Source organism: Ahaetulla prasina, chromosome 1, assembly GCF_028640845.1.
Source record: "Ahaetulla prasina isolate Xishuangbanna chromosome 1, ASM2864084v1, whole genome shotgun sequence".
Taxonomy (NCBI): Eukaryota; Metazoa; Chordata; class Lepidosauria; order Squamata; family Colubridae; genus Ahaetulla; species Ahaetulla prasina.
In genome coordinates this window covers 349,808,765-349,822,157 of record NC_080539.1, presented here as the reverse complement: position 1 = coordinate 349,822,157, position 13,393 = coordinate 349,808,765, and the positions used below count along the sequence as shown (strand labels likewise).

At 38.9% G+C, this 13,393-nt stretch overlaps 1 protein-coding gene across 4 annotated transcripts in view; it reads left to right on the top strand.

The window, feature by feature from the left end:
- The window catches only part of SAMD4A (sterile alpha motif domain containing 4A), a 143,281-nt gene extending 133,781 nt beyond the window's left edge, over positions 1–9,500 (top strand). For all 4 annotated transcript variants that reach the window (XM_058163043.1, XM_058163044.1, XM_058163041.1 and 1 more), the window contains one exon: positions 2,552–9,500. In XM_058163043.1, coding sequence (XP_058019026.1) covers positions 2,552–2,580 — 29 coding nt within the window. In that variant the 3' untranslated portion in view covers positions 2,581–9,500. The remainder of the gene's footprint in view (positions 1–2,551) is intronic.
- Positions 9,501–13,393: the final 3,893 nt, after the last annotated feature.

Sequence of the window (13,393 nt, the reverse complement as noted above, 5' to 3'; positions counted from 1 at the left end):
AAAAGATCAAGCAAGGATTGTCCTTTACATAACCTCTTAAAGAGAGAGAAAAAGATTAAGGAGTTTGAACCGATTTTTTTTTTCACATGGAATATTAAAGCAAGATAGGATGTTTTTTTTTTCCTGTTAGGATAAACAGCAGAAGAAATGAAACCTAGATATCGGACCCACAAACGTTTGTTTGACTAACCACATTAACAGGGAGAACCATAATAGCTGGCCTTGGAATAGGTGATGATTAAATATAGTTGTGGGACTAAGGATGGACCGGCTGTCTCTATCCTTAACAAAACCTGCTGTGTCTCTCCTCCATATGTGCTTATGTAACTTACAAGCCACAGTCTTACCAGCAGACTTCAAAAGTATTTCCTCTGTCTCGTTCCTGTGCTAAATGGAGAACATTATGCAGGTTTGGGAGTTAGAAGGAGGGGGAGGCAGGAGGTGAAGTTTAAATATACAGCGGCTCCTTTCCATTTCTTTTACCCTCTTTGAAGTTGTTCAGTGTAGGGCTACCAGATCTAAGCTGCAAAAAGACCACCGTATTCATCAATAATGACTAGATAATATTGAAGACATAAAGAAAACGTTTAACTTCTCTGTCATCTAGGGGTTGTCCAGCTTTTTCCAGTCCAGATCTATTGATGCATTTTAAAGATACACAGTAGTGTGTATCTACTTTAGTAGAAAGTATTGCGAGATAAAGGCATGGTTCATCACGAGGACACTTAGCACTGGTGAAATCCTCCCTGGTTTGCTACCAGTTCGCTCCCCGTGTATGCACAGTGCATGTCAAACACACGCTCTGCGCACATGCACATTACACCCCAAACGCATGCTTCACGCGGAAAAAGGAGGCTTGGGAAGGTAAGTAGAACAGCAGGGGGGGAACAGCTGTGCCACACATTTAGATTTGCTAGAAAGTAGGATTTCCTGCTTTCTAGCTAATTTAAATCACGCGGCAGAGCTGATCATTGGAAATACTGATTCGGACGAACTGGTAGCTTTTATCACTACCGGTTTGCCCAAACCAGTGTGAACCGGTAGCATTTCACCACTGACACACAGTGGTTATAAAGGATGCCTTGTGTATCAGAACCAAGCCAGCTTGGTGGTTTATTCTGTTAAATCATGGTTTAACACAATGTGTGAACCAGTCTTTGATGCACTTAAAAGCCACCAAATAGAAATTCCTACTGCTGAATGAACACATTTATCTTAAAACAGAGAAAGCCACAAGGTTCTTTAGGGTGACAGTTATAAAGCTACCAACTGTCCAAGTGTGAAATGGTCACTAATAAAATACACAGTGCCACTAGTGATTTTTTTTGAAAAAGACAACTTTAATAAATAAATTGAACCTTTGTTCATCCACTCCAGTACATAGGAAGGGAACCACATCATTACCTCCTGCCTGTAGAAAATCCCAGATCCTTGTCTATCAATTCTAGCTAAAAAACACTGATTGTATTAGAATAGTTGAGCAATAAGCCTTACCTGGTAAAAAGTATTTTATTCTTTTTCTGAGGAGCTGCCAAGGGAAAGAAGCTGGTGTCAGAAGGTTAACAACTAATTGTTATTAAAGGCAAATCCACACAATGATTTTGATGGACTTACGAGGGTTGCTTCCGATGAGTGGATGGATGAATGAATGTGCTTTGGTGTTCTTTTTTCCTACTAGTCATAGATCGCCATCTGTTGGATTTGCTGAAGCATCGCCTACATAATGGCACATATAATGGTATTTCATTCACATAATATTGCAATGCTGAACAAACTGGAACAGGAATGGATTTGGGACAGAAAGGGATTCCTGCTCTTGTCTCCATTTGTCTTGTTCAAGTCCCCACTGAAACCAAATGATTAGAATGATTGTTACTTCACTTCCTTTCTGGAATCAGTCTTCAAGATGATGCCAGAGCTACTATAGGAATGATTGGCCTTTTGAGGCAATATGTGCCATTATTTGATTTTGTATAAAGATTATGTGTCTCCTCATCATTAAAGTTACAATGTCGTTTTTGGGGCGATCTTCTCTTGCAAGTTTTCCTATGGGAATAATGAAATCTAATGAGATTAGATATTCTTGCAAAGGCTTGGCCATTTAGCTTTTTGTGGTTACTATTGAGCAGCATCCTGGATACTGTGGCAACTCAGGAGGCAGTACTGCCAGCCTTCCAATCTGGAAAGTCTACTTTGATTGACTTAACCTGACCATCTGAATCAATGTCTTCCCAAGAGAAACCAAAGTAATATTGGGATACCACTGCAATTTATCCATTTCCTCATAGTGCAGTTTCTTCCAGCATTTCTTTGTTGGAAAAAGACTTGTGATGGGTAGCAGATATTTCCCAGTGGGCTGTATTTTTACCTATGATCCTCATTGCCAGATGTATCTGAGGAAGGACTTGGGAAGGGGTGGAAACATCCATGCCTTACTTCACAAAAAAGGGTAGGTCTTTGCATTACTCTATTCTCCTTGCTTTTGAATTGGAAAGCCATCTGCTGTTCCTTTTGGGCAATAGATTATCTAACAATGTCCAAATTCTTACAGATGGTGTTGACAGAACCTCAACTATCTAGAAGATGGAAGAATCTGCAGTGACAACGCTGGCCGTGAGAAAATTTGGCTGCTGGACCAGTGGTAGATTTCATGATGAGTCCCTTGTCATGCTAAGGATCCCTGGAGATACATTGCATCCTTTCATTGCTGTCTCCTTCTGTTCTTCTCTCTGCCTTCTCTCTCTTCTCCATCTCTGTTTCCATTGTGAAGGGCTGCTTATCTTAATGGTTATGTCAGAAGTAACACAGCAATTGTGTCATCAGAGATAGCACATACACACAAAAACAACAACTTGGAGTAAGCAAAACAAGTTGGGGGACTTCACCTAAGGGCTGGCATCCTGGTGCATGTCTTAAAAGTATCTAAGGGCAGGCATCTTAATAGCAAGGGAATAGGCAGGAGGTCTCCAGTGGAAATTGGGGGGGGGGGTGTTTGATGCAAGTCTTCTATACGAAGAAGGAGACCTTTAAGTATATTACTGACGCATGGTCAAGAAGAAGGGAATTGCACATTGTTTGTCTGTAAATATGAGCTGTATTTCACTGACATTCAAACCACAATGGGAGCTATGGTTTCATTGAGTGGGATAGAACGGAAACTCAGAAGGCCAATTTGGTTTTGCCTCAGTTACATTAAAAAAACTAGCTTTGAATCCTGAGCATTGTTTACATACGAAGGCGGATAGATAAGAGCATGTTGCACGTGCTTCAAATTCCACCTTCCTTCTTCTGCAGAGAAACAATGGGGTAAAGCCAGCCTAGTTTCCGAACTTATCCTAGAGAGCCATTGTGCATGGCCAAAATCCCTGCTGCTCTGGGAAACTACCAGTGCCCCAGTCCCGATTGCCAAATTCCTGTATGAGATTATATGTATGTGGTGCAGATCAAATCTCTTGAGACATCCAGTGGCTGGGATAAGGGCACCCCCAGAAAGAAGGGATACCAGCAGTTTTGGCTAGAAGCAAGTCAGAGCCTTCTGATCTTGGAGGAACCAGGGATTCCCACTTTCCTTCTCATCTTGCCATTAATAATAGATCTTTTGCATGGTACCTGTGTGTGTGTGCGTGCGCGTGTGTGTATATATTTTTTTTCTTTTTGGCGTCATAGCAGGTTTTGCCTTTTTAAATAATGTCAAGTTTCTAAAAAATTTCAGGCACTTATAACTTTTTTCTTGACTTTCCAAGCTAGGCCAGAGCAGGATGCCAAAGAAATGTTGTAGAGCAGAAAGAAGAAAAGTTGAAGAGAGGATCTTGTTCCTTTGATTTTGTGTGAATGAGAGAGAAAGAGAGAGAGAATTTTAAAGATGCTTCATTTAAATTTGGCACTAGAGCATTGGGATGCTCAAGAATAGCTTTATGAAAGTTAGTATCATCTTAGAGAACATTGCTCTAAACATATTTTTTTTTATGAAAAAGCAGAGGCATATACACCATGGAGATTTCTTCTTGATCTTGGTTTGGTAGCATTTGGAATTTAGAAGTTAGGGAAGCAAATTTACTACATCTGTTCCACCCCTAACTCTACCCCTGTTCCAAAGGGTTATCTAGATAACAACTAAAACAATTAGCAAAATAGCATTATGATTGCAGCCTCACAACTGTTGTGTTGTAATCCAAAGATGAATAACAGTGTGTACCAGCTGCAATTGCTTCCAGGCCCCTCCCAAGCATCTCTACAGGCTGATTTGACCCTAGAGAAAATTAAAGGGAAAAATGAGGTGCCTTAAGCCTCTATGAGCAAAGATATTTAGTTAACACGTTAAACCTGTCAATTACCAGCAAGGCTAAAATGCTGAGGACTTCAGCTATGCTCATGAACAGAGAACCCTCATGCTGGTCTCTGCTTTAACCCACATTCTTCCACTTCTGTACTAATTATGTGCTGAGAGGAAGAGACTGCTTTTAGATAGATACATGTGCATACATGAAAATGCAATATGTTCCAGTGCATCACCTACCAGATAATAGCAAGTGATAAGGTGCCACTTAGAAATCAGTATTTCTGATCATAACAGTGCAGAAATAATTGATGCTTCAGCTCTATGGTAATTGTCCAATCCATTCAATAACAAAATTACATTTTGGTATAATAACTTCCTGTTCCTCCTGTGGAACAAAAAAGCCCTTGCATCTTCTTACCCAAAGATGCATCCTTAGTTCTTGGGTAGGCTTGTGTGTGTGCGTGTGAGAGAGAGAGAGAAAGATTGTGTGTGTGAGAGAGAGTGTGCCAAGCAACAAACTGTATATAGTGAACAATAATCCAGTTTGAAACTGGTTGCATTATCATGGCTTCTTGCATTAGGAATTGTAGCTTTGTGAAGGTGCTGAAGATTTGTCGTGATGAAGCCTATCCTAGAGGTTTAAATTGGTTTGAAAGTATTGCTAAATAGGAATACTCCCCCCTTCTCAGTTGTGTGAAAATCCTGAGCTTTCCATGGTTCTTTAATTTCAACTCCAATACAGAGGCAAATTTCCCAGAGTTCAAAGACGGAAGAGTGCAGCCAGCATGAAAGCGGACATGGCCAAAATATGATGCTGTCAGGCCTATTTCAGTAAATCTGTAGTGCAAATTACTGTGGGTTTTCTTTCCTTCCCCCCAAACACAGAATCTGTTTTTGATAGTAGATATTTTTTCCACCTAGTCAAACCTAACATAGTGCCAAACATTTGCTGCTGCTGCTGCTTTTTGGTTAGAAAAGGGAAGAAGCTAAAGGACTGCTTCTCAAACTCTGTTACTGTTTTATTTTATTTTATTTTAATTGAGGCTATAAACAGAAGAGAGATCATAATGGATTTCAGATAGCAGTATTCTAAAGAATTAAAACTGATATTTCTGAACAAAAAGTGCCAAAATACCCTTTGCTTTGCTTTGCTTTGTTTCATATTTACGAGAATGCTCATTAACAAAAAAGGAAATGTTGTTTTTATGTTTAGTAAAGAAGGAGTGCAGTGTTGGAGGAAAGATTTTGGAAAGTGATTTTTAAGGCACCTGAGAAAAGACACAATCTGCTAGGCTAGTTTTAGGCAGAGGTTGTTTTGCAATTGATGGATTCACATACTTATTCATTGCTGTAGATCAGCCTTTCTCAACTGTGGATCCATTGCAATGAGGAATTCTGGGAGTTGTAGTACAACATATCTGGAAGAGAACAGGTTAGGTAGGTGAAGCTGCTGTGTAAAATAGGCTGATCGGTTGCGGTAGGATAATCGTCGGGAAAGCAGGTGGAATGGTGTAGAAAATAGTTTGGATGTAGAAACTGAGGGAACAGTTCTATAGACTTAAGTATTTTGGAAGTTTATAAACTATGTACTCATGCAGGAATCTGGGCTGGGAGGGAGGAGAAGTAAGAAAAATAAATTATTCCTCAAAATCAGGGTGCTATTGTAGATTAAGGAAGCTTTAGTCCAGGGCGGTCCAATCTTAAAAACTTCAAGATTCGTGGAGTTCAACTTCCAGAATTCACATCCAAGCTGGCTGTGGAATTCTGGGAATTGAAGTCCAAAGGTCTTCAAGTTGCCAAGATTGGACACCCCTGCTTTAGTCCACGTGTGTCTGGAGAGCACCACATTAAGGAAATCTGGTCAAACTACTTAACAAATTTGAAATGTTTATTTATTCCTTTGCTGAATATAGAAAACAGAGGTTATCTGATTATTAAAATATATTATTTTGGATAGACATGTGACATAACTTGCTATGGCTGGTACCCATGTAAAATTCTGGTGTTAATAACCATATACATTTTTTTTCTTCTATTTTTCCCCCTTTGAAAAAGAGAACTTATTTTCCATGAACACTGTGTGTAGGTACATTGCTAAGTTGAGCATGGTTTTTGTATCTTGTGTAATGAACAGAGGCTTCAGATACATTTTAGAAGCCACCATCCCTTCCTCTTAAATCCTGTATTGAGTGCAGGTAGAAAACACAGAAGATTAAAAAAAAACCTCAACTATCCAAAATAAAATTAAATGTATTTATAAAAAAAAATAATAGTTGCATGCTGAAGGCCATGGAAGTCAAATGTTTAGTATTTTTTTAAAAAGTGGCAGTGCCTTTCGTTTTTGTATTTACCATTTATTGCTCAATGCAACTGTTTTATAATAAGCAATTATATGATAGTTTCAGAAAATGCAAACTATTTCACTACATAGAAATGTGTGTTCTATTTTTTTTTTCTTGTTCTCATTACAAGAGTGTGTAAGCTGGATACCTCTGCCTGCTCTGTGAGAGATAACTTTTACTATGCGGTTATCATGTATGAAATTTATATTGGTGCTTTTCTTTCTAGTGATTTATGACACTTGTTGAATGGGGAAATACAAATTTATGTAACATAATTGGGGGTGTGAGGGTAAGGGGATGAATTCTAGTTTTTATGCTGCTTTGAAATTTATTTGAGGGATAGTAGTTGACAAGAGGAAAAATCCGGTAATGCAGTGGGTGAAGCATTTTCACACTTTCTCTCTGCACTGTGATAACTTTCTGTACTGCAGCCCAAAGCAGTTCAGCATTTTGAAGGGTCCTTGACTGTGATTCACAACAGAGAAATAAACTGTAGGCCTTAGTACTTCTCCTATGGCTAATTATTACATTTAGAAAAGAGCCTGATTATATGGTGATGGGAGGTAATTGCCATTTGACATGCTGCTTTGTCACCAGTCAGCATGTTCTCATGATCATTGTTAAATTCCCAATTATTGAAGCCTGATGTGAATTAGCCAGGATAACATTTTAGGCCTTTCCAGCTCAGCACCCAAAATGGCTAGTCACTCATTGTTATTTAATGAGATTTAAAGATCAGTCATCAATATTCAACTTTAACCTGTTTAGATAATAAACACACTTTATTGAGGCTAGTAGCTTGGTTTAAAAAGGAATGTATTTCTGTTTTGTAGCATCTAATCCAAATGTTAACTCTAATCCAGTGTTTCTCAACCTTGGCAACTTAAAGATGTGCCAACTTCAATTCCCTGAATTTCCTATGTTCGTTGAGGAATTATGGGAGTTGAAGTCCAAACATCTTCAAGTTGCCAAGGTTGAGAAACACTGATCTAATTTAATGTCTCTTTAAAGCACATAAAGGCTTTGGAGCGTCACACAAGAAGAGATTTGTGGGCGTCCACATAGAGCTCCATAAACCAACAGCTTATTGAGAGCATCATGTTTGTGCTGGAATCCTATAGCGAGTAGGATTAATTGGAGGAGTTAGCATTCAGTAAGGCAAATGTCCCATCCATAGATAACAAGACCCTGTGTTCATTTTGTGTGGTAGACTTAGAGGCATCTACAAGTGGCTGTCACCCGGGGATGGGTAATATAAGCAACATTGTCCCATGGAAGCTCCACTCCTTTAGTAGATGCATTGTGAAGTTGCATGCATGTAAGAAAGGGGTAGAGCTTACCTTGAGCTGCTGCTTTTGTCCTTTTTTGGTGAAAGCTTTTTATCTTGCAAATTACTCTGGACAATCTTGGGTATTCACACTCAAGAAGATTGCAACCCGCCTGCCACCAGGCAGCCTCTTCACATTCTCTAGACATTGAGCTTTGGCAGTGCCTTTTCCTCTTGTCTAAGATGAGGCGAAGAAATAAAAATATCCAAGAAAAAAAAATATCTTGCTTTGTGCCGTTTGCTGCTCCTTTTTGGCAACTGGAACCTTTTCCAGTTGGAAAACAAGATTCAACCCTATTTTCCTTGTCTTTTCTTGGGAGCAGGCAGAAGAATGTTTCTTGCTGACCAGTTCTATTCCCTGAACAAAGAACTGTTTTGATGGGAGACATACAACTTTGTAGGTGTTTCCTTGTCTGTGGCTGCAGAATTATGCTCTGATTTAGCCCTAGAACCCAGGACCCACCTTAAAGTCAGCTTCTTAGCATTTCTCTTCTCCTGAGTTTCAACCAGCTAAGTTAGGAGTTCTGAATGTTCTTGTTTCCCTTTCCTCATCTCAGTTAGGAGCACACAAAATGTGACCTACGGGCATATATCCCGTCTCATTAGGTGTTGGCTTCAGAAGTGTTTTCACTAGACAAGATGGGGAAGAGAAACAAAGAGATGTTCAGAAGAGTAGCAGGTCCACCTTCCTTGTAGCATGTAGTGAATACGGTCCCCTTTCTGCCTCTCCCATCAAGGGTTTTCTGGATGTGCCTGATTCAAAGAAGTAGAAAGAGTAGATCTTGTAGAAAGTATAATTTGCACACAGCTATGATAACACTAAAGTTGATTTTATACAAGTCATCAAAGTTTGCAAAGTGAGTTTTATTTTTTGTATTCCTTTAATCTTTACTTAAAAGGTGAATGTGTATTCCTCTGGGAGGAATTGCAAGAAAACAGGAATGTTAATAAATGTTTAAAAATAAAACAGAATACTTCCTCCCTTATTAATATATAACCCTTATGTATTTATGCCTACTGTAAGCAAATGAAACAGCTTGGATTTCCATTTTGTTGCATGCCTGCTATCGGCAAAAATGAAAAAAAGAGCCCTCTATTGTACATGCATGCATTTTAGTCTTGATCTCTTTCTTTCTGTTTTATTTTATTTTATTTTGGTTAGGGGGAAGCGTGTATTTCCCCTGCATAAAGTTAGTGCACAAAGAAATATTTTTGCCTAGTTAATGTTGCCAAGCAATGCATATTTTTAAAAGAAATTTGTCATATATGGAAATAGCATGTTTGTTTACATGTATCAGCTTCCTGATTAATCAGAAGAAGAAGGAGGGGCAGGGAAAAAGTCTAATGTTTGGGGGATGCTGTAATTTCTTTGCAAGTGTACAGTTTTCAATTTGTTGTTATTACTGGTGAAAACACCCTTGTGATTTCAACTTGCTACAATATATATTTATTACTCGTTCTCCTTCCATGTAACTAGGAATCATGCCTATGTTTCATATCAACGTTATATTGAAAGTGAAGGGAGATGATTAATACAAGATTTTGTAACATTGGGGAGTGTTGCCTCTTTATTTGGTGTGTTTGGATCAAGGAGAATTCTTCCTCTGAAAGGAGAGAAAAACAGGCCATCTTAACTGTGAATTAATTTCAGCAGTGGCTTTAATTCAGCATTCTGCAATGTTGCAGAGCAGGATTGAATTGAATAGAAAAATGGGATAAATATTTTAAATATATATATGCTCAAGACATCCTTTACCAGCCTTGTTAAGGGTAATCTGGGTTCACAACGAAAATTGTGGACTGTTGAGCAGAGTACCCTACGCATGAAAACGACTGAGACTGGTTGTGTATAATAACAGTCACTTGCAGACAAACTGGGGTTTGATATTCCTTTACTTTTAGGGAAAAGGCAAAGACATAGTCCAAAAACAATTCCAGGTCATACACATATAAACTCAGTCAGTCAGGGATGTTACAAATATCAAGTCTTCTTACCAACATAGACTTGCACAACAAACAAGGTCTTCTTTCAGTTCGGCAAAACACAGTTCAATACACAACAGTCAGTATCTTGAGGAATCAGTAACTAGCCACGATCAAGCAACGATCATAAAGCTCAAACATACAGTTGCAGCATGTCATTAGGTTACAATGCTGTAGCATCTCTGTAGATTCCCCACAAGCCTACAGAGCTCAACCAATCAGGATGCTTGATGATGCAGCACAGCCTTAAAGCAAGATCATGCCTTTATACCAGTGTTTCTCAATTGTGACAACTTGAAGAGGTATGGACTTCAATCCCCAGAATTCCCCAGCCAGCATAGCTGGCTGGGGAATTCTGGGAATTGAAGTCCACACCTCTTCAAGTTGTCACAATTGAGAAACTCTGCTTTATACAAACATACATAGTTAGTTTATATATTGCCTGGCCAACTAGTTAGGCAAATAACAATTTCCTGACAAGCCTACCCCTGGCATTTTGTATAAAACAAGAGTTTATGAGGGCATTTCTGGAGCTTATTCCAGTTTCTTGGGTAGTTAATGGCATACAGGCATCAGAAAAGTATGGCTCCATTCACACATTGCCTTGTTTCTCGATCTCATTAACTTTAAGATATGTGGACTTCGCTGAGGCAAATTTTGGAGTTGAAGGCCACACATCTTAAAGTGGCTGAGGTTGAAAAACGCTGCCTTTGAGGCATGGGATTATTCTGTACTTCAAAGTAGGCACAGTTCATATGTCTTCCATTTATATCCTTTTAAGACCAAGCAACTTACAAAATAATACATGTGGTTGGTCTGATCTGGATTTAGCACAATATATGAACTCAGTTTTTGAAAATTGTAAAGCTATGATTTATTGCATTGGGCCACAACTTCCAGCATTTTGTGGTCCTCACCAGGTTGGGGAGGAATGTTGAAGGCCACATTTCAAAAAACAATGCATTGTATTTTCTCTAGTGTCCTTCACTTCTTTGGCTCAACCAGACTTTGGTTTATTCATCTGCACATAGTGCAGGCCAAATGTACTGGGGACATGGACCAGTACTTTTTTTTAAATATACTTTTTTTAACTCAGTTATGAAAATTGTTTGCAAACTCAGACTCCAAATATATATTTTCATTGAATCAGAATAATAACTCTTAGGTATGCTGACATCCTATTTATTTATGTATTTACATATTCAGCAGATTTATATAGCCATAAATACAAATGATTCATTTACACATTTAAATATATGGATGAATCATTTATCTGGAAATAAAAATGGAGCAAATTATTCCAAACTTGATGAAAGAATCTGCTGTAGCCAGAACCGCCTTAATAATTAATTGGATAAATTAAAATATTGGAGAGGCACAATCATTTTCATGTCAAGTTGCTCTCCCTTTCTGTATTTCATGTATGTTCTTGTACAAGATGGTTCTGAATATATTTAGTTAAGCAATTCCATGATGTTTACTATTGCACTTTTCCAGTTACATAACAGGTATTGCTATTGGGTCAGGGGTGGGTTCTACTTACCTTTACTACCGGTTCGCAACGGAAGCTTCTGTGCATGCGCGGATCATCAGTTATGATGCCTGGGTGGGTGGGCGGAGCCTCCCGCCTCTTTTACACTTTTACTTCTAAAGAACTGGACAGAACCAGGAGCAACCCACCACTGTATTGGGCCACTAAAAGGGTAGATGTACAGACCACTTTTAAAAAGTACAAATGTCATGGTAAAAGATACTTAGTAAATCTGCCAACATAAATTCTGTAAAGTTAATAGATAAGATGAAGATCCTCCCTGATTTAATCAAGGAACACTGTCAAAATCAAAATCCAGCATACCATATATGCTGGCAAGTTGAAAACCTGTTAATCTGTGTGTGTTTTTTTTCTTGTTTGCTGCCCATCTCACCAAGATGCAACTCTAGTTGGCTTACAAATATTAAAAGCCAATAAAACTTTGAAGCAATAAATAATCATAATAGTAATAATCAACAATTAAAAGATGGGGAGGAAAGGAGCAGAATGCATCTTAATCCATCAGTCCCCTCCAGCATGATGCATCTCTCTTGTGGTCCCAGGCCAACTGGCAGAGCTAGATCTTCAGGCCCTTATAGAAGGTCGAAGGAAGGGTGTGGATCTCAAGTCAAGGGGCACAATGTTCCAAAGGACAGGAGCCACAGTAGAAAAGGCTCTTCTCTTGGACCCTGCCAACTCAAATCCCTTGACCAATAGGGTCCGCAGCATGCCCATCTGCCAGCACGGGTTTGAGGGAGAGGCAATCCCATCTGAGATGGTTCCTCAGATCGTATGGACCATATCATGAAAGGCTTTAAAGGTGATAAACACCTTAAGTTATACCCAGAAACAAATAGGCAATCAGCTGACAGAACAGTGTTGTAACATGAGCCACCCTATGGGCCCCAAGAACTTCCCACGCTGCTACATTCAGCATCTCTTTGAAATACTTTTCAAGGGTAACTCCATGAAGATTGCATTGCAGTAGTAGAAGCATGAGATGACCATGGCTTGAATGATTGAGCTCAGGGACTCCAGATCCAGAAAAGATATCAACATGGAGCTAGTCAAACTGGATTACTCGAAGAACATGGCTAATGCCGAGAAGCTTCTGTTAGAAGTTGTCTTTTTCTCAACATACTATAAAAAGACGGCCTTGCAAATTTGTTACGTTGTACCATATACCTAGCCAAGATGCATAAAATCTTTAAGCATTCTCACATCCAATGAGTTGTTTCAACAAGTTAACACTTAGATATGCCAGCATTATCCAACAGATACCACTTCAGCTGTGGTGGGTCTTAATGTGCAAAACTCAACTACATCAACAACACACCTGACACCTCTGGTTTAGAGGAAGCTGCTCTACAGATTGAGAGAGGTCAGAATCATTGTGGGAAAGGACCACAGTTTCTTCTGGATTGCACCTGAAGCAAGAAATGGGAATTAGGAATCTATTCCTTCTTCAAAATTTCATAGCAGAGGTAAGCAAAGATGGTGAGCTATGACTAGTTCAAGGTATTTCACCACTATTAACTTGTATTATCCACATAGCACTACTCAACCATACTTGAAGTGTCTCAAGGTGCTTTTTTCAAGAGGCAACTGGACTTTCTGTTTTTTCTTTGAAGATGTTTTGCTTCTCATCCAAAAAGCTGCTTCAGCTTATACCCAGGAGTATAAATTCTTCCATTCTCCACCATCCAGTCAGAGCTAAAGAAGCTTCTTGGATGAGAAGCAAAACGTCTTCAAAGAAAAAACAGAAAGTCCAGTTGCCTCTTGAAAAAGATACCTTTGGGACATCCATGACCTGGATGACTGAGAATATCCATAGACATACTTGAAATGATAGATATATAGCAGGGGTAGTCAACCTTTTTAAACCTACTGCCCACTTTTGTATCTCTGTTAGTAGTAAAATTTTCTAATTA